We start from the raw sequence: 21,188 nt of genomic DNA, 5'->3' as shown, positions 1-21,188 counted from the left end.
ACTCAAACATCTTTTTATGATCAGAAATTTGCTCCTTATATGGGCACTGTAAATTGGCCTTTGTTTCCATCTGTTTCACGCCCCCCCCCCCCCCCTCCCCCTACGAATATCAGCACAAGATGATTTTCAATGGCCTGTTGCAAAGAAAGAGTGCAAGGCAGTGATCCCAAAATCCCATGAAGTATATTCCGGTTTGTGGAGGCAATAAATAGCATATATCTTAGGGCAGGCTGTTCCAGCTCGCCGGCTTCGTTGTGAGCCGCGGAGGGCTCCCTGCTCCAGGGAGCCGTGTCGCTCGCTGTGACCATTCAAGTGGGCCAGCACGCCAGCATGTAGCACGGCTGGCTGAGGCAGGCGACAAGGCAAGCGTTTTGATGTGCCAGCTGCGTCTTACAAGATCGACAACCTCGTACTCTTAGCTACTAAGACGTGGTGAAGTGATACACCAGGAAATACGATGTTCAGGAAATAAATAAGAAACAACTGTTTTACAAGAAATTGCATACTAAATTTATTGGGCCTCTGTAGCTTGACATTTTCTTTTCATTACAAGATCGGAAATATCAGGCATCAAAGTGTTCGCAGCGTCAAATGCAGAGGATGGCCTTCATTGTTGCATCCTGAAGAAACGATCGTTCCTTACTTTTTACTCTTTTCACTGCTGAGAAAAGCTGCTCACAACAATACGTAGATCCAAACGTGCACACGATCTGAGCGGCATTGTTGTGAAGCTTGGGAAATGTTTTTTGCTGTAATGAATGATACCATTGTGACAAATCCGACGTGTTGTAGTACATCTCTTTCAACAAAGTTGAATTTTGCAAATCGATAATCTCCAATTGAAGTGACGATGACAAATCATTAGGGGAAACTGAAAAAGGAGTGCTGAACACCTTAAGACCCATTTCCAAACTAGCAACGTCTCGAAATCATGTTTCAAACGACTTGATGAGCTGCTTTAACTTTGCTCAGTAATTGCTGAAAGTAGTACCTTCAGGTTTAAAGAAGCAAGACGATTGAAGAACGTTAAATGTCCATTACTCATCTGCCTCTCGTGCATGTCAACGGTTAGTTGCCCTTTGCCTGCAATGACAGATTTAAATTATTCAGATGCACAGTTATGTCAGCTAGGAATGCCAGGTCTGATATCCATTTTATATCTTTCAGACAACGCATTTCTTCACCTTTCATTTAGAGAAAAAGGGATACTTCCTCACGAATGGGAAAGAAAACATCAAGAACTTTTCTCTGACTCAGCCAACGAACTGTACTGTGGTAGGGTATATCCCCCATACCCCCGCTTCCATATCTTTCAGGAATCCTTTGAATTGGCGATGATTCATACTGTGACACCGCACAAAAGTCACACACTTCACGACATCTTTCATTATGTCACCTAGCTCTACTGTATCAGCACACAGTGCCTCTTGGTGAATAAAACAATGAAGAGTCAAAATGTCTTTCCTGAATATGTCCCTGAGTTTATTTTTCAAATGAGAAGCAAAACCTTGGTGACGCACAATCATTTGTGGTGCACCGTCTGCCACTACAAAATGGAGCTTATCCCACGGCAAATTCATATTGTCCACTGATTCACAAACAGCTTCAAAAATGTCATGACGTGTTGTGGTGTGATCGAGTGGTACCACATCCAAGAGTTCTTCCGTTACTTGCAGCTCCATGTCGACACCACACCCAAAGACTGCAAGCTGAGCACAGTCCGATATGTCGGTGCTTTCGTCAAGCGCTAGCGAAAATGCAACAAAGCTCTCCCCCTTTTTCTTGAGCTGTGTCTCTAAATCCGCTGCCATGTCCAGGATTTGACGAGACACTGTTTGCTTCGACAGGCAAACCCCTTCAATTGCCTGCACCTCCCTTGGAAAGAAACATTCTGCAACTGCTACCGTGCACGATTTTACAAGTGGTCCCACCGAAAATGGCTTGCCACTCGTCGCAATGATGTGAACGACCCTGTAGCTTGCTCAAATTGCAGATTCAGTAGTGTTTTCTCCGCCCTCATTCACCTGAAAATTATAAATGCATTACAGAACACGAACTATGTTGCATGTTTTGATACCCTCCGTATTACAAAACCGTTTTTAAACTTACGTCTCTTGGTACGTCGTTCTTAAGCCTGGCTACCAGTTCTCTGCGTGCAACGCCTTCTACCTGATCGTATGCACTGCGTGAAGACGTGTGTAATGTCGTAGTATATTGTACCTCTTCGCAGAATTAAATACTTTATGACATTGCGGACGACCATCCCTGTCAATGAATAGAAAGGTATCCTCCAATAGAGGTACAGGGCTTCCGCAGCTAGTCATAGCTGTCATTGAACACGGATTATTGCATCAGTTGAGGCTGCATGCGGCCACTGGGCAGTGAGTTCGCTTTCCCCCTCCACGCGGGCTCCGAGCTGCCGCAGTGAGCGCTCCGGAGCGCTCCGGCTCCCTGGAGCTCGGTTGGAACAGCCTGTCTTAGGGCATAACCTAACATCGTGGTGACACAAATTTAACGAAACTTTTGCAATTTTTTTGTTGAGTGCTGCACCTATCTGTATAATACCATATTTTGTTAACAGCAGGACAGTGGTACTTCATTGGCTCTACACTTTTTGACTGGATATTATAGACAAATCAACATCATCATCTAGATCTTCAGGCACGTAACATAATGATAAATGGCATCATTCCTCAGTGCCAAGATTTTTGTAGTACACAATAACAGGATGTATAGTGCACAACAAATGAGTCCAATAGTAACTTTGTGCTGCACCTTGTAGCACAAAACCATAATTTTCAGCAAAATCCATTGGTATAAATGCCTCATTTTCATTTACATTATTTTCTCTCTCTTTCACATATGCAGCTTGAATTTTTTGTTTACAGTATAACTGTGTGGAATTAAAGTTTCTAGTTTAGTTACTAACTTATCAGTAAATTCATTTATTGGTAGGGTCGTATCAGTAAGCTGAGTTCTGTCATATGATACCACTGCCGGTAATTTATTTCATCGTCTTCCTCAAGTTGAAATTTTGTTTTCATGTGATCTTTTGAATGTGTTTATCACAAATTCTTAATTACCATGCAATCCCTGTTTTCTTTACTACAAACAATTTTATCTGTGAAAGAATTTACATCATCCTTCATATTTAAATTTAGGCCTCATAAAAGCAAGTCAACATTTTAGTATACGGTGCATACACAAATAGCATGCGTTCCTGATGAACCAGCAAATGCACTCCATTTAGAATGCATTTGAGAAAATTTTGGAAATTCTAGTTTAATGTTAGAATGAATTTGCTTGAATAGTGCGTGTATACAACTCCTCTATATTACGAAGTATTAAATGTTTCTACTGTACTCATCAACTTTATAAAAATTCCTTAAAGGTAATACAGTTTCATCAGCTAACTTTCTTCCTTGCTTTGATTCCGGCAGTGACCGGATTCTTTTTGTATTACGAACGTCCCTAGCTTCACATACCACTCTTTGCAATACACCAAAAGTTCTTGAACAGATTCCTTTTGTATTACGAATGTCCCTAGCCTCACGTACCACTCTTTGCGATACACGAAAAGTTCTTTGAATTTTTGCTCTTGTCCATGATGGAGGAGGAAAGATAAGAACACGAATCTTTTCTCACTTATTTACAGCTGGTATGTTTTTTTTTTTTTCTTCATTGATTCAACCAGTCTATCTAAATCATAGTCTTTTGCTTTTCCTCGTGTCTAGTTGCTATACTTTCACATTCGGAACTACTGTCTTTGCGTAATTCTTCTTCTTGAACATGAAGCGTATGAACCACCTTCTTTGATAGTGTTTGCCTAACTGCCTTTATTTTACATTTCTCATAACTTACTTTTTGGTGTGAAGTTCCGAGTATGCATTTTCATCAGTGAACCATCTATATCTGTTAAACTTTTAGTAAGTTTATCCAGTTCTTTGCATCCTATGCTGCTTTTCCTTCTGCCCAGTCTTCATTGGATATATTCTTTTCTTCACTGTTACTTTCCTGACTGGTGCCTTTGTTTGCGTTTTTTTAGTCTGCACCTGAAATTTCACTTAAGATCTGCTTACGGCACGTTGACCTCAACTACTACCCTGGAATAACAGTGAGCCTAACATGTAATACCTCACGGAACTGCTCAGAAAGATCAAGTGAAACAACTCACAAATCATACTTAATTGCCAGAATGAGATTTTCATTCTGCAGCGGAGTGCGCGCTGTTTCCTGGCACATTAAAACTGTATGCCTGACCGAGACTTGAACTCGGGCCTTTGCCTTTCACGGGCAAGTGCTCTACCATCTGAGATACCCAAGCGCGACTCACGCCCCGTCCTCACAGCTTTGCCTCCACCTCCACCAGTACCTCGTCTCCTACCTTCCAAACTTCACAGAAGCTCTTCTGCAAACCTTGCAGAGGGTAGGAGATGAGCTACTGGTGGAAGTAAAGCTGTGAGGACGGGGCACGAGTTGTGCTTGGGTATCTCAGATGGTAGAGCACTTGCCCGTGAAAGGCAAAGGTCCCGAGTTCGAGTCTCGTTGCGGCACACAGTTTTAATCTGCCAGTAAAGTTTCATCCTTAATTTTTTTGTGCCTTTTAAATGGATCACAACAATGCACAAGCGCATAATTTTGAAACCAATCCAGGTACTCAATTTTATGGTAACTGCAAACATTACTTAAATCACCATGTTGCTGAATTCCTTTTTGCCAAAGCAGCAGTTTTTTCTGTACATCAGTGAATGTGGTAGCTGCAATGTTGCTTACAACAGGTGCATGAAAGCCTCATGGCACTCTGCTTCCAGGAAAGTACCAATGCTGTAAGGTGGGTAACTTGTGCAATCTACAGGTCTATTTGCCATACTCCTCCAAGTGAGTTAAATTTTACAACAGGAGTCTATTTCTCCTGTGAAATGAACAAGAGTAAATTAATTATGCTGCTTTATAAATATTCTGTTGTAATTTACCAGTGTAATTAAAATGTAATGTTCAGATTGTGCACTAATCAAATTAGCTACAACTTCTCATGGCATCCATTCTGAAAGACACATTGCCAGTGGTGACACCAGGGAGGGAAATTTGGAATGTTTTCTGTGATGAAGTGTTATTTTTTTAATGTCTCACATTTAGTTCTATCACAGACCTAGCTGTCATTTTTTAAAGTCTGTTTCAAAGGAAATTTTCTTCTATTTCCAATGATACTAGCAATAATACTGAGGCACTGTAGCTGCCGTCTGTACCCAATAATTTGTAATATAAGTTGTGAACATTTTAAAAAAAAATCTATATTTTTAAGGCTCAAATGACCCTTCATAGTATGATTACAACAAATCTGATACAATATTTGAATTTTGCAGCAAATTTTACAGAAGTATGGAAAATTTCAAATCCTTCCAACTTCAATTTTAGGATAAATTAAATAAATTTAAAATCACTTATTGAATCTGTGACAGCCGTGGATGAATTTTTTTAGCTCTAGCTCTGGAATGGCTTAAGATACAATCCTGAAATTTTAAACCAGTCACTGTATACGTAAACAAATCGTGTGTACCAAATTTCATCCAGGCGGTGGGTTGCATGCCAAGGTTCTGTCGATATGGAACGACCCACAACAACAAGAACGCAAAGAAAAGTTGACCGAGTTATTTTCTTAATGTTTTCCATTTATTAGATGAATTTGCTAATAATAATAATAATAATAATAATAATATTGTGTGACCCACAAAAAAAAGTGTCAGAACTTACTGAAGTGCCACAGAAACAATCGTTGCCAGCCCCATAGTCTGGGCCAAGTTTCAGGTCAGAGCAGGGATGGAAAAAGAGTGTCACATTCGTCTCCACTGCCACCATGAACCTGAAACATGTATAGAGCATCTCTGTTCATGACGACATTCAGCATTAAGTTGGCAAAGGAATGTGTGTGCACGAAATATAAGAAATTACATGAAAAGGAAGGGACGATAACGTTTTGCTATTACCTCAGTTGGCCTTGGCCTGTCCACTTTCCCAGTCTTCTGTCCTTAGCCTGAAATATCAGGTGGCCTACACCTATAGGATGCTTTCATGATGTTCATAAAAATTTCTAGGGATGATGTTATTGCGGTCTTAAGTCGAGAGACTGGTTTGATGCAGCTCTCCAGACTACCCTGTTCTCTGCAAGCCTCTTCATATCTGGATAACTCCTGCAGCCTACATCCTTCTGAATCTACTTCATCTCTCAGCTTTCCTCTATGATTTTCAGTGCCCCAAACTTCCCACCTTTAACAAACTGATGATTGCTTGATGCTTCAAGATGTGTCCTATCGACCATTCCCTTCTTTTAGGTAAGCTGTGGGATGAATTTTGTTTTTCTGCGATTCGATTCAGTATCTCCTCATTAGTTTTCAATCTACCCCTCTAATCTTCAGCATTCTTCTGTAACACCACATTTCGAAGGCCTCTGTTCTCTTCTTATCTGAACTGTTTATTTTCTACATTTCTCTTCCATATTAGGCTACACTCCACACAAATGCCTTCAGAAAAGACTTCCTAGCTTTGTAGCTGACAACTGTTTAACAACCGAAAACCAGCTAATTTCCTCAGATCACTTCATTTATTTCAGTAAGATTCTATTACCCTTGTTTTAGTTTTGTTATGTGTATCCTATAATTTTTTTACAAGGTATTACATATTCATTTCAATTTATTTTGTAAGTCCATTGCCACCTCTTGCGAAATTACAGTGTCATTTGCAAACCACAAAGCTTTTATTTCTTCTCCCTGAATTTTAATTACCTTTCCAAATTTTTGCTTGGTTTCATTTGCTACTTGTTCAGTGTACAAACTGAACAACATCGGATACAGATAACAACCGTGACTCACTGCCTTTTCAATGACTCCCTCTCTTTCACATCCTTCAACTCTTGTAACTGCCATCCAGTCTCGGTACAAGTAGCCAATAATGTTCCGTTCCCCTTATTTTTGCCTGGTGCTTTCAGAACTTCAAAGAGTAACCTGGTTTCTCTGTATGGCAGCCATCTACACTGACCATTCAGCTATGGGACACTTTGAGAAAACCAGTCTCTAATTGTTATTTTGAGTAATCAGTCTGCTGGCTGTGTTGATGTGACCCACAACAAATTCCTCTCCTGCGACAAGCTATTGATCTCAGAGTAATGCTTACAACCTACTCCCTCAATCATTTCCTGGGTGTATTCCAATCTCTGCCTTCCTCTACGGTTCCCTCTAGTACTGTGGATGTTATTCTGTGATGTCTTAAAACATGTCCTATCATCCTGCCCCTCTTCTTCTCAGTATTTTCCACGTGTTCTTTTCTTCACTGATTCTACGAAGAGAATTCCTTACTTTATCAGTCTACCTAATTTTCAACATTATTCTGTAAAGTGTAATGACAGGGGTTATAATGGGTTTTATTCCACACATCACATGACTAAGGCATTGATTTCAGGCCTCCATATGGCAGCACCTGGTGTCTAATTGGTCTATATGTATCTGTACTCTAAGACAGAACGAACATAAACAATCATTTATTTCCTCACTCAGTTTCAATATTCTTTATTTTTACCGAATTCAGTTTGCTACCTACCCCTTAGCTGCTCAACCTACCTATCTGATCTTCAGCATTCTTCTGTAGCACAACATTTCAAAAGCTTCTATTCTCTTCTTGCCTGAAATGCTTATTGTCCACATTTCATTTCACTGCCACAGAAGGCTACATTCCAGACAAATACTTCACAAGGGTCTCCCTAACACAAACTTATAACAGGTGGTTCAAAAAGAGCTTCGTTTTAGAATGGTTGGTAAATTTTTGTTTGTCAGTTGGTGACATTGTTTTGATTTGTTTCTATTTCCAGGAACATTCCAACTGTTGCCTCAGTTTGAATTTCTCGCATTTCATGTCTCACGACAGAGCAGTTCATGTGTGCGCAATGTGTGCTAATCATGAAAATGTTTTATCACATAGGAGAAAGTTATACAGCAACTTTCAGATGACTTTGCACGACTCTAGCACATAATAAGGTTTGCAGGCTTGTAAGAAAGTTCTTCGAGATGGGTTCAACAATAAACCAGAAAAGTCCTCGGCATTGTCGTACTGGTCGAAGTGAGGAGAACATTGTGGTAGTTTGTGACAGTGTGGCTGTTGGCCCCACGAAATCAATTTCGAACTATTGCGCTTAAATTATTCTCCACTATGACCTCCATTACCACTCCTATAAAATTCAGTCGATGCAGCAGCCAAAAGCAACGGATCACCACAAGAGACGACAGTTTGTTGACTGGGTTCTAAGAGGATGACAGCTTTGCAAACAAAATTGTCTTTAGTGATGACGCACACTTGCACTTAAATGGTTTTGTTAATAAGCAGAACTGCCAGAAAATCCTTGCACGATCCAAGAAAGGGAAATGCTTCTGCAACGATCAACAGTTTGGTATGGCTTTTGGTCAGGCAGTGCCGCTGGCCCTTACTTTTTCGAACACGAGACATGGCAAGCTGTGATAGTCAATGGAGATTGATACGGTACGACGATAAGAGAGTATTGGTGGCCTCATTTGGATGCAATGGATACCGAATTCTTGTCGTGCCCTGTCAAATGACCTTATCTGCACACATTGCACAAATGTTTCTGGCTGCTCAGGCTCCAGCACACTTCTGCAGAACTCGGACGAATATGTCATAAATAATTCAATTTCTCCACTTGTCACTCCATTTCCTAGCATCCACAGCTGCACTCACTATCTCAAAATAACAATATGTGAACTCAAATGACACAAGTGAACTACAAATAAAAAATAACAATGGATAAATAAGCACGTAGCAACCAGAACACCAACAAGCAAACCAAAAATGCTGTGAAACTTATGCACCAACCTAATATATCTTTTTTTCAGAAAAGCTTTTCTTGCTTCTTTATACCCTAGCTCTACTTTGGCCATCATCAGTTGTCCTGCCGACCAAGGATTCAACTCATCAACTACTGTTAACATCTCAGTTCCTAATCTAATTCCTAAACCATCACATGTCTCTACACTCAATTATCCTTGTTTTACTTTTATTGATATTTATCTAATAACCTCTTCACAAGTTACAATCCATTCCATACAACTGATCTTACAAATCCTTTACCATCTTTGAAAGAACTACAATGTCATCAGCAAACCTTCAAGATATTATTTATTGTCTCTGAACTTTAATTCATTTTTCAGATCTCTTCTCGGTTTCCCTTGCTGCTTGCCGAACATACAGACTGAATAACACCAGGGATACTTTATGACACCCCCTCACTCCCTTATCAACGACTGCTTCCCTTCCACGTCCTTCAACTCCTATAACAACAGTCTGGTTTCTGATCAAGCTGTAGATAATATTTTGCCCCCTGTATTTTATCCCTGATACCTTCAGAATTTCAAAAGGTGTGTTCCAGTCAACCCTGTCGAAAGCTTTCTCTAAATCTAAAAATGATACAACCACAGATTGCTCTTTTATTCTTAGTTAAAGAAATATGCAAATTCTTGTACTGTATTGTATTGTATATTTATTGGTCCTGTGAATCATACCTGTACAGGGGTACAAAATGATACAGGACAAGTCAAATAATTTGCAATGAAGTTTAACAGAAATACTGTTGTATGGTTTTCAGTATATAACAGTATAAATCTAAAATATGGGAATAACATTTCACAAATACACAAAAGTTTTACATGCACACATTTCATACTTTCGGCCTTGATAATACAGACACACTCATATATGTAATAGACCACATATAATACACAGATAAATCTACATGTACACATTTCTTATTTTGGGCTTAATTGTATAAACTATTTAAATTCTTCACGTATTTACACTGTAGCTAGATATAAATTCATCAACACTATAGTAGCAATTCTGTAGCAAGCAGTCATTCACTGCAGTTTTGAATTTATGCATGCCAGTTATTGCCTTAATTTTTTTAGGTAGTTTATTATACAGTTTTTTTCCTGCTTGCAAGGGTACTTTTTGTTTTAGCGATGTATGTGAAAACTGCATATGTAAATCTTGATTATTCCTTGTGTTGTATGAATGGATATTTTGGTTTTTTGGAGCAATCTTGCTATTTTCATCTACGATTTTCCTTATAAATATTATTGTTTCTATGATATATAGGCATGGTAATGGAAGAATATGAAGCTTTTTAAATGAGGATTTGCATGAAGATCGAGGTGCTGAGCCTTCCATGACTCTTATAATTCTTTTTTGTGCAATAAAACAGCTTTTGCTGTGTGGTGAATTTCCCTAGCAAGTTAAACCATATTTGAGAAGAGGTTCTGCTTGGGCATAGTACACATTTTTTTATGGCTTGCATTGATGTGCATCCATCAAGAATTTTTATACTAAAACAAATGGTATTTAATTTACTACATACGTGTTGTGTGTGTTTCTGTCATCTTAGGTCATCTTGGATCCAAACTCCCAAAAATTTGGTGCTATTTACAATTTCAAGTCTTTTGCCTAACAGTTCTATGGTTGCAGTTAAAGGCTGTTTATTCTGCGCTGTGTGTAGATGCATAGTGTTTGTTTTACGTGTGTTTATTATTAAGTTGTTCATTGCAAACCATTCTGATACATGTGAAGTGCTCTTTTTTATTTCATTTTGAAGCTCTTCTGGGGTCTTTCCTTTGATAAGTATATGTGTATCATCGGCATATTTAATGTACTTATAGTTAGGGCTGGATGGTTCCAGGTCATTTACAAACAGCAAGAACAAGATTGGTCCTAGTACGGAACCCTGCGGCACACCGTATTTAACACACTGTTTTTCTGATTGATAGGAAGTTAAATTTTTTCCTTCTTTGTACAAGACTTCAACTATTTGGTGTCTGTTTTGTAGATATGACTTTAACCACTCATAGGCTGGGCCTCTGACACCAACATTTTCTAGCTTTCTAAGCAACAGACCATGGTTAATGATGTCAAATGCTTTTGAAAGATCTAGGAATATTGCTGCTATGTGTTCTTTTTTATCTAATGCATTTAAAGCTTCATTTAAGAAATTGGTAATAGCTGTCTCAGTGGATTTACATTTTCAGAAACCATGCTGTGTAGCTGAGAAAAGTTTATTTTTTCCAATGAAATCTACGAGTCTTTTATAAAAGATTTTTTCAATTATTTTAGAAAAAAAACAGATAGTAGAGAGACTGGCCTATAATTTGTTATATCTTTTTTTTCACCCTTTTTGTACAATGGTTTCACTTTAGATATTTTTAACCTTTCTTGGAAGATTCCCTGCGAAAGTGAACTATTGCATATGTCTACCATGGGCCTAACTACTATGGGTGCGCATTTTTTAATGATATGGTCTGGTATGTTGTCAGTGCCAGAGGAAAATTTTGATTTTAGCTCCCCTATTGTTTTTAGCATTTCCTGTTCATCTGTTGGGTATAGGAAGAGAGACTTGTTACTAGGGATAATTTTAATCTGATTTGCAGTGACAGCATATTGAAAGTTTTGCTTCACCAGTATCTCAGCTGCCTCAGAGAAATACGAGTTTAAATTATTTGCAATCTGCTGGGGATCAGATATTACAGAAGTGTTTTCGTTCAGTTTGATATTATGGTATTCTCTCTGTTTTACTCCTGTTTCATGCCTTACAATGCCCCATATGGCTTTCATTTTATTTTGTGCATTTGCTATGAAGGAACTATTTGCCATTCGTTTTGCTTCTTTTATGATTTAGTTAAAATCCTTTTGTAATTCTTAAAATAGGAATCAAATTCTGGGGATGTGGTGTGCTGTCTAGATATTTCATGAAGTAACCTCTTTTTCTTCACAGATATTTGTATCCCTGTTGTGACCCATTTTATTTTCAGATCAATTTTTGTGACTGTCTTTTTATTGAGTGGAAAGCAAAGTTCAAAAAAATAGCCAAAACTATTTAGGAATTTGTTGAACTTATCATTTGTACTTCTACATTCATAGATGTCTTCCCAAGTTTCTTTACACAGATAGTTAAGGAAATGTTGTATATTCTGGTCATCATACTTCCTAGATGTAGTAGTTAGACAGTCAGTTGAACTAAACAGTTTTCCTAATTTTATACTAATTTCTTGGGCTGTGTGGTCCCCAGAGCCTGTATAGTGGGTTTGTGTTGTATGTTTCAAGGGCACATTTGTAAATATTTGATCAAGGATTGTGGCTGAGGCTTTTGTGATGTGTGTTGGCGTTTCTATAGTAGCCTTTAAATTGAAAGTTGCTAAGAGGTTCAGTAAAGCAGTTTTTTAATTGGACTCACTTGCAAAGTCAATGTTCAAATCCCCACATATAATTAGTTTTCTATTTTTTTGTGTAGTCTTGTGTAAGATATTTTCAAGGTTCTTTAACATGATGTTAATATTGCCAGTTGGCGCCCTGTATAGACAAATTATAGCAATTTTTTTGTCCGTGACTTCAATTCCATTTACCTCAATATCTTTCTCTATGGATAATTTTTCTACATACAGCATACATTTAAAATTTATGCTATTTTTAACATAAATGCAACTAAAACAATTTTTACACAGTTTCTGACAAAAATATCTACCCAATAAAAAATTTGGAATGCATAGCATATGAAGTTTCTCTTTGTCAAGCCAATGTTCAGTGAAACATAATACAGAGGTGTTTTCTAACAAAATTTGAAATTCATTTACTTTGTTGGATAACGATTGTACATTTTGATGAAATACTATCAGGTTTGGAGTTAAACACAAGTTCTGAAACTTACTATCTTTAGTACTTATTGGAATTTCTTCCTGGAAGATATTTTTTATTTTCAATTTTCACTTTTGAATTTTCACCCCCTTCACGTGGTATCAGTTTCCCTTGTTCTTAATGATTTTACAGATGTCTGTAACCATTTTACTGAAATTCGTTGAGCCTAGTCTGTTCAAATGGACGCCATCATTTCCCAAGCATTTGTCACTTAAAAATTTGTTGGGGTAAACGAATATTGTGCCGAGTTTGTCGCACTGTTTCCTGATAACACTGTTTATGTTGCTTATATAAGAATTGCTTACTGACCTTCTGTGCAGAATTCCACTTATAACCAGTCTTGCAAGGACCAATACCCAAATGGAGTACCCATGGCAGTACCACGGATTTGTTTATACATATGGTCAGACCCACAACAATCTCCATCACATCCTATTCCCCATGCTGAAATGCACTCTCAGCACTGTGTGTCTAGTTGGCACATTGCACAGGAAAAGGTGTGTGTGTGTGTGTGTGTGTGTGTGTGTGTGTGTGTGTGTGTGTGTGTGTGTGTGTGTCCGGGGGGGGGGGGGGGGGGGGCGCATGTGCACACTTCTAAATCAACATCTATACTCTGCAAACAACCATGAAGTGAATAGCAGTGAGCACGACCTATTGTACCAGTTATTACAGTTACGTAGTGGATTGTAGTACATTCCTCTAGTCATCATTTGAAGCCAATTTTTGTAATTTTGTTACACAACTTTCTCAGGATAGTTTACGTTTATCTTTAAGAGTCTTCCAAGTCCAGTTCCTTCAGCATCTCTGTGACACAGTCCAATGGATCAAACAAAGTCACACCACTGACTTGTAAGCAATCTTCTTTGTAGGCTGATTGCACTTCTCCAGTATTTTACCAATAAAGTCTAAAAATGGTTCAAATGGCTCTAAGCACTATAGGACTTAACATCTGAGGTCATCAGTCCCCTGGAACTTAGAACTAATTAAACCTAACTAACCTAAGGACATCACACACATCCATGGCCCGAGGCAGGATTCGAACCTCCGACCGTAGCAGCAGCGCAGTTCCGAACTGAAGTGCCTAAAACCGCTCGTCCACAGTGGCCGGCAAACTGAAGTCTACCATCTGCTTTACCAGTGACTGAACCTATGTGATCATTCCATTTCATATCCCTACAGAGTGTTACACCCAGATATTTGTATGAGCTGGTTGATTCCATTTGAGTCATTGAAATTATAGTCGTAGTATACTATATTTTTTCATGAAGAGCAAAATTTTGCATTTCTTAACATTTAGAGGAAGTTGTCAATCTCTGCACCACACTGAAATCTTAACAGATCTGACTGAATATTTACGCAACTTCTTTCAGACAATGCTTTGTTATAGATAACTGCATCATCTGCAAACAGTCTGAGTTACTATTAATATTGTACTCAGAGTCATTAATGAATAGCAAGGGTCCCAAAACACTTCACTGGAGCACAACCGAAATGATGATGACTCTCTGTCCAAGATAACACGCAGCATCCTCTCTACCAAAAAATCCTCAATCCAGTCACAAATTTCACTCGACACCACATACGATTGCATTTTTGATAGTAAGAATAGGTGAGATACTGAGTCAAATGCTTTTGGGAAATCGAGAAATACTGCATCTACCTTACTGCCTCGATCAAAAGCTTTCAGTATGCCATGCGAGAGAAGTGCAAACTGCCTTTCACACAATTGACGTTTTCGAAATCCGTGCTGGTTGGCATTGAGGAAGTCATTCTGTTCAAGATACCTCATTATGTTTGAGCTCAGAATATGTTCTAAAATTCTACAACAAATGGGTGTCTAGGATTGGATGACAGTTTTATGGATCACTACTTCTACCCTTCTTGTAAACAGGTGTTACCTGTGCTTTCTTCCAACTAGTGCACAGGTTTTTCCCTGTTCGAGAGATCTATAGTAGATAATAGTTAGAAGATGGACTAACTCAGCTGCGAATTCAGTATAGAATCTGATTGGGATTCCATCAGCCATGGAGTTTTGTATGATTTCGGCCGTTTCTCAACACGAGTAACACTAACACTTATTTCACTCATCTTTACAGTGGTATAAGGATTAAATTTGGGCAGTTCTCCCAGGTTTTCCTTTGTAAAGGAACATTGAAAACAGAATTGGGCTTTTCAGCTTTTGCTTTGTTACCCTCAATTTTAATTCTTATCTCGTCCGCTAGGGACCGGACACTAACTCTGGCGCCACTGACAGCCTCGACATATGACCAGAATTTCTTTGGGGTTTGTAAAAGATCATTTGACAATATTCTGCTATGGTAGTCATTGAAGGGTTTATGCATTACACTCTTGACAGCCAAATGCATCTCTTTCAGCATGTCTCTACCTATAGTCCTATGCTTTGTTTTACACCTTTTATATAGTAATCTTCGTTTTCTTCCTCTTCTGTGTGAACCTGTTGACAGCTCAGCATTTACTTAATGATCGGACATTAAGCACGTAAGCGAGAAAACATTTCGAAAAAGTTTGAAACCATGTTCAAAGGTTTTTGGATGTTGCCAAGTGCTCTCATTATCTAACACCAGTGAGTATAGTCTTGCAGATTTGTGCTCTGATTTAAACAAAAGTTAGTTTTTCATGCATCTCAACATTTATGATACAATGTCTCCTGAGCTTCGTCCCGTACAATAATACAATTCCACAGGAAATTCAATGGTATACTGTGATACTGCCTGTTAGCAGTGAAAAAGTTATAAATTAAAACATCATTCCTGATGCTTAAATCTAACTGTATGAACAGCAAAAATGCTGTAAGCAATAAACTTTTTTTCCTATCATCATTGTGTAGTGAGTGTCACCAAGAAAAACTTTTGTAAATGTTTGAAGTTGTGTACTAACCCTCCTATTGCAAGATCTTTTTATTTCACTGAGTCCCATTTGGGTCCTAACCACCCTTCCGAAGTAATTTTCACGCAATGCAATGGAGGTATTACAGCTGTTCAATATAACAGCCATCATTCTATTTTCATAAACATTACATTTAAGAAACAAAGAGAGATTTAGACTGGGGTCATAATGACCCAAGTGGTACTCAGAGCAAAAAACCATGAAAAAATTTTAATGTTTTGTAAAAGCAAAATTGAACAAAACACCATTTCGTATAATCAACTCAAAGGCAAAAGGTCATATGTTTTGGAAAAATTGAGTAAGTGGGAGTAGGACTTGTGCACTAAGCCATCTGCGCAAACTTGATCACGTAATAATATGTAGTTCACACGTCCTGGTAATTGAGAATCTCAATGATTTTTGCCCATTTTCAATATACAAGGGTAATCCCAAAAGTAAGGTCTCCTATTTTTTTATAAGTGAGCCGTGGTAAAATTTGCTCTTTTGAAGAGTGCGCCGCAGTGCATAGTGTAAAGCAGTCGCCTTCCGTTTCTGGCGGTGGCGCCGCTACGGCAATCGCAGCTTTGGTGTCTCCCTCTGGTGGGAAAGGGGAGGGGTTGCCTGTTCACGTGCATTTAAGGGGCGCTATCAGCTCACCACTGGTGCAGTTGGCCAGGCAGAGTCTGTGAGTTTCGGCGAGTCTGGTCAGTTGGTCAGCCTGGTCAGTGTGGGGCAGTCAGTGTCTGTCTGTCGTCTGGAGTTTTAGTATGAGTTAGGCCGCCAGTCTGCTCGAGTTGTTCAGGCAATGGACATTCGCAGTCGGATTGATCGGTAGGTTGGTCTCTTCCTGGGGCAGGGATGTCGGGTAGCCTGAGGGCATGCTTCCTCTGCAGGGGTGGGTCCGACCAAGTGTATCGCTTAGTCAGTGTCGTGTTTAGGCCACCAGTCTGCTCGAGGTTGTTCAGGCAATGAACATTGGCAGTTGGATCGATCGGTTGGTCAGTCACGCACTGGGACATGAGATGACTTGCCCGTCTTGAGCGTCGGTGCATGTGAGGTCGCCACGTGAGTCCAGTGGGCCGCGCCGTATAGCGAGGGGTAGTGGCTTCGCGGCCAACACGAGAGCAACAGGAGTCAACCCACGACATCGGTCTGGCCGGGACGAGCTGCAATGCCCTGAGACAGGAGATCGGCGCGCCTTTCTGCGTCCGTTGAAGCGGCTGGCAGCAGACAGTTCGGGAGAGCGTTTTGGGGGTGCTGCGCCAGGGCTTCGCCAGAAATCGCAGTTATTTGAAGTTAAGTGATTCGCTATATGTTGTTTCAGTTACTTGTTAAATTCAACTTGTTTTCTTGATCAGTTTCTCGTCCCCAGCTTGCTCGTTTGTCTCTCGTCTGCATTTGCCTGTCTGTCTGTCTGTCGGTCTGCCGTATGTTAATAGCTGCTTCTGTCATGTTTGTCAGATTCGGTGTTAACAAATTTATAGAATTAAGGTGTAAAGGCCGAATTCCTGTAATATGTTTTTATCTTGCCTATCGTCTTGCAGGCGGTATATATGTAATGTAGAGCACGTTGTACATTTTATGTAAGTCTGAATTTCATGGGTTTTATTTAAATAGTCATTTTTATAAAGTTGCCACCCTTCCACCATAAGAGACCTTTTAAAAACAAATTGCACTTTCGGTGGCAAATAATTTCTTAGTGTGAGTGTTTGTATCATTTCCATCCCTCTTACGGGGTGCATAGTTAATGTGTTTGTGTGAGTTGTTAAAATTTTTAGTTTAAAGTAATCTGGTGAGTTGCAGATTTGCACCAGTGTAGTCTTTCAGAGGTGGTTGTGAGCGGTCGTGACTACGCCCGTGTTCAAAGGGAGCGGCAAGCTTCTCAGCCCGAAGGCTCATACTGTCAATATTGTTCTTTCTGCCTCTAAATAAAATTATAATTTGATATTTCGAGGGTGCTTTTCTGCTTATAAATTTTAAATCTGTTTTGAAAAGGCTTTTATGAATATAAAATTCCCATTTGTTAAAGGTAATTTCATTTTCATCAGTTACTCCCTGGCAACTACTTCCACACTCACCTAGTGTGATTAAATGTGTCAATGTTCTTGATGAATTGTTAGTAAATAAAGTAAATTCTTTAAGAAAAGATTTTGAAAGTAAATTCACAGTTCAATAAGTACAGAAGTCTGTTTGTGTGGCTCTTGGTCACACTGTTATGAAGAGTGCTTCACGCGCTGTGTGTAAACATGCACACGCCACGCTGAGGCGCTCAGTCTCAGCTTGGCAGCCGTCGAGAATGGAGCTCCTGTTGGATGTTACCGCCAAGTGTGAATTGCGCACAGTTATTCAGTTTTTGAACGCAAAGGGCACTGCACCAACTGAAATCCGTCACCAATTGACGCAAGTGTATAGTGAGTCGTGCATTGATGTCAAAAATGTTTGCAAGTCGTGTACAGAGTTTGCAGCTGGTTGGACCGAAATTCACAACGAACAAAGGAGCGAGAGACCGTCAACTTCCGAGGAGACAGTGTTGAAAGTTGAGCAAAGCATGCGTGAAGATCGGCAGATCACCCTGGATGATCTCTGACATTGGTTCCTGAGGTTTCCCGAAGCACCGCTCACAGAATTTTAACGGAAACATTGAACTACCGGAAGGTGTGCGCAAGATGGGTGCCACGGATGCTGACTGAGGACCACGTGCGGCAACAAGTTGATGCTTCCCGCGCATTTCTTCATTGCCTTGTAGCCGAACGGGACAACTTTCTGGACTCAACTGTCACAGGTGACGAAACCTGGACATACCACTTTACACCTGAGACCGAGCAACAATCACGCCAGTGGCGGCATCCTTCTTCGCCAATGCCACGGAAATTCAAACAAACACAGTCTGCAGGTAAAGTTATGACAACCGTTTTTTGGGATCGGAAAGGGGTATTGTTGGTCGACTTTATGCCCACTGCGATCACAATTAACGCTGACAGTTACTGTGAGACTCTGAAAAAACTCAAACGGGCAATTCAGAACTGGAGAAGAGGAATGTTGAGCAAGGGGTACACATTCTCCATGACAACGCTCGCCCACATATCGCTCGGCAAACCATTGCTCTCCTGCAACAGTTTCAGTGGAACATAATCACGCACACACCCTATAGTCCTGACTTGGCACCCAGTGACTAGCACCTGTTCCCTAGGTTAAAAGAACATTTGGCCGGAAAGTGATTCAGCTCCGACGACAAGGTGAAAGAAGAGGTTCATAACTTTCTAAACAGCATGGCGGTGAGCTGGTATGACATGGGCATACAAAAACTGCCACAGCATCTACAAAAATGGTGGATGCTGAAAAATAGCTAAATGTTTAAGCTGTAAACTGATGTAAACAATTGTAGAAATAAACAGGTCTATGTACTTATAAAAAAATAGGAGACCTTACTTTTGGGATTACCGTCATAGATACTGACAAGATATTGGTCCTGGAAATTCCACAACCACGTCAAAATCTCTACAGTAGTTCCTTGGACTAAACCAAACATGCAAAAAGAAGCGAACAGGGACTTTCAGTTTACATACGTAGATATATAAAATTTAATAAAATATTTTTTTATGCAGTCAATAAAATATGAGTACAACTTACATTTTATGTCTGCATGCATTAATGTTCATCTATTATGATTCTGATGGATGATGAATGCAATGCATGTTCTAATGGCAAAAAGATATTTTTTATGTGATATCATTACAATTTAACAATTTTCGATTTTTTTTACTTTACTTGTACTCTGAAACATTATTTCTTTCCAAATTTCATTCTATGTCAATGGGAAGTAGCCTACAGGTTTTGATGGGTGGGTTTGAGAGTTTCAAAATATGTGGCATAAATGACTGAATCTTTTGACTGAACTGACTAAGAAACGTAAATGTTTTTCACTGCCAAAGTATCACAGACTGTAGTACATAACATAAATCTGAGCTTAATATGCCAACTTGTTCCAGAGGAAAGTGGGTATTACCACACAGACAGACCAACAGATGGATAAAAACTGAAAAAATGTTCTTTTGATATGTACAAATTAACAATTTTCGGATTTTTTCCTTTACTTGTACCATGAAACCTTGCTTCTTTCCAAATTTCATGATTCTAGAAATGGGAGGTACCTTACAGGTTATGATGAGTGAGTTTTCTGGTATCAAAAGAGTGGCATAAAAGGCCGTATCTTTTGACTGAACCGACTCAGAAGTGTAAAATTTTTATACTGCCAAGGGACCATAGACGTCAACATATGACACAAATCTGAACTTGGTGCATCTACACGTTACCAAGAAAAAAATGTTTTAACAGTCTGATGGATGGACAGCAAAGCAATCCTATAAGGGTTCCAGTTTTATAAATTGAGGCACATAATACTAAAAGTACTTTTGGGGAGAGAGAGAGAGAGAGAGTGTGTGTGTGTGTGTGTGTGTGTGTGTGTGTGTGTGTGTGTGTGTGTGTGTGTGTATGGTCATACTGACCCCAATGGTAGTACAAGGTTTAAGTATGTTGGAAGTTACAAGTGTCCTCATTCTCAAATACTAGGCGAATATACTCCAGGTATTTGCATGCCATGAGTTACACTGCCTGAAGACATACATACAGCGTATAATTGTAAAACTTGTCTGACTGTATTAAACCTGTAACATAAGTCTACAGGTATGAACCTGTTGAGCAGACTATGAAAGAGTTTTAAATTCAGTCAAATTTTGTTCCCTCTGAAGGCCATTAGATAATCTGCAACTCGTCCAGGTTACTGAACCCTGGGTTAGTCATTTAGTAATAAACATGGCTAGTTTGGAAAGTAAGTTCAGTTTCGATTTTTCTCCACGGCACTGCTACAGTCACAGTTCCGCTCGTGTGCAGTAATATCTCTGGTTCAAGCAGAACAAAATTATGCCATTTCGAGCTCATTCTGTGTTGTGTGTCATTTGTAGTGATTGTTTATAATTGCATCATTGGTCAAAAATGCCACTGCGTGTGAACTGATATCTGCAATTCACTTTCTGAATGCTAAGAATGTTAAAGCAAGCGACATTCGTTGACAAATCTGTGAACTTTACGGGGAAAAATGCAATGAGTGCTCCAGTGGTGAGAATACGCGTCTGACAATTTAAGGATGGGTGTGTAAAAAACACCCTTGGTTTACGATTAATGCTACTGTGTTTCAACCAATTTCACAAACAGTAAATTATAGGATTGTTCTGAAAAACTGGGTTTTCATAAACTAGGCATGAGGCACATGTTGGGTGCCTAAACTTCTTAGTGAACAACACAAACAGCAACGGATCGGTAGCGAACTTGATTTTTTCACACTGTACAATGATGATGGTGAGAAATTTTTATCCCAGATAGTCATTGGGGATGAAACTTGGGTCACTTATGGGACCCACAAAACGAAACGGCAATTGATGGAATGGAGACACATTTCTCCCCAGAAAAGGTTAAACCCGAGAAACTCCTGACACCTCAAAAGGTCACGTGGACAGGGCTTAGGGACAGACAAGGCATTTCACCAACTGCTTTTTTACTATGAGGTGAAG

The 21,188-nt window shown here is 39.4% G+C and overlaps 1 protein-coding gene across 1 annotated transcript in view; it reads right to left on the bottom strand.

The window, feature by feature from the left end:
* LOC126427171 (cation-dependent mannose-6-phosphate receptor-like) overlaps positions 1-21,188 on the bottom strand; it is a 133,585-nt gene that overhangs the window by 91,791 nt on the left and 20,606 nt on the right. The window contains exon 2 of the mRNA XM_050089398.1: positions 5,752-5,860. Coding sequence (XP_049945355.1) covers positions 5,752-5,860 — 109 coding nt within the window. The remainder of the gene's footprint in view (positions 1-5,751; positions 5,861-21,188) is intronic.

This window comes from Schistocerca serialis, chromosome 11 (genome assembly GCF_023864345.2).
Source record: "Schistocerca serialis cubense isolate TAMUIC-IGC-003099 chromosome 11, iqSchSeri2.2, whole genome shotgun sequence".
Classification (NCBI taxonomy): Eukaryota; Metazoa; Arthropoda; class Insecta; order Orthoptera; family Acrididae; genus Schistocerca; species Schistocerca serialis.
Note: the sequence above shows the minus strand (reverse complement) of the source record. Positions and strands in the feature narration are given on the sequence as shown.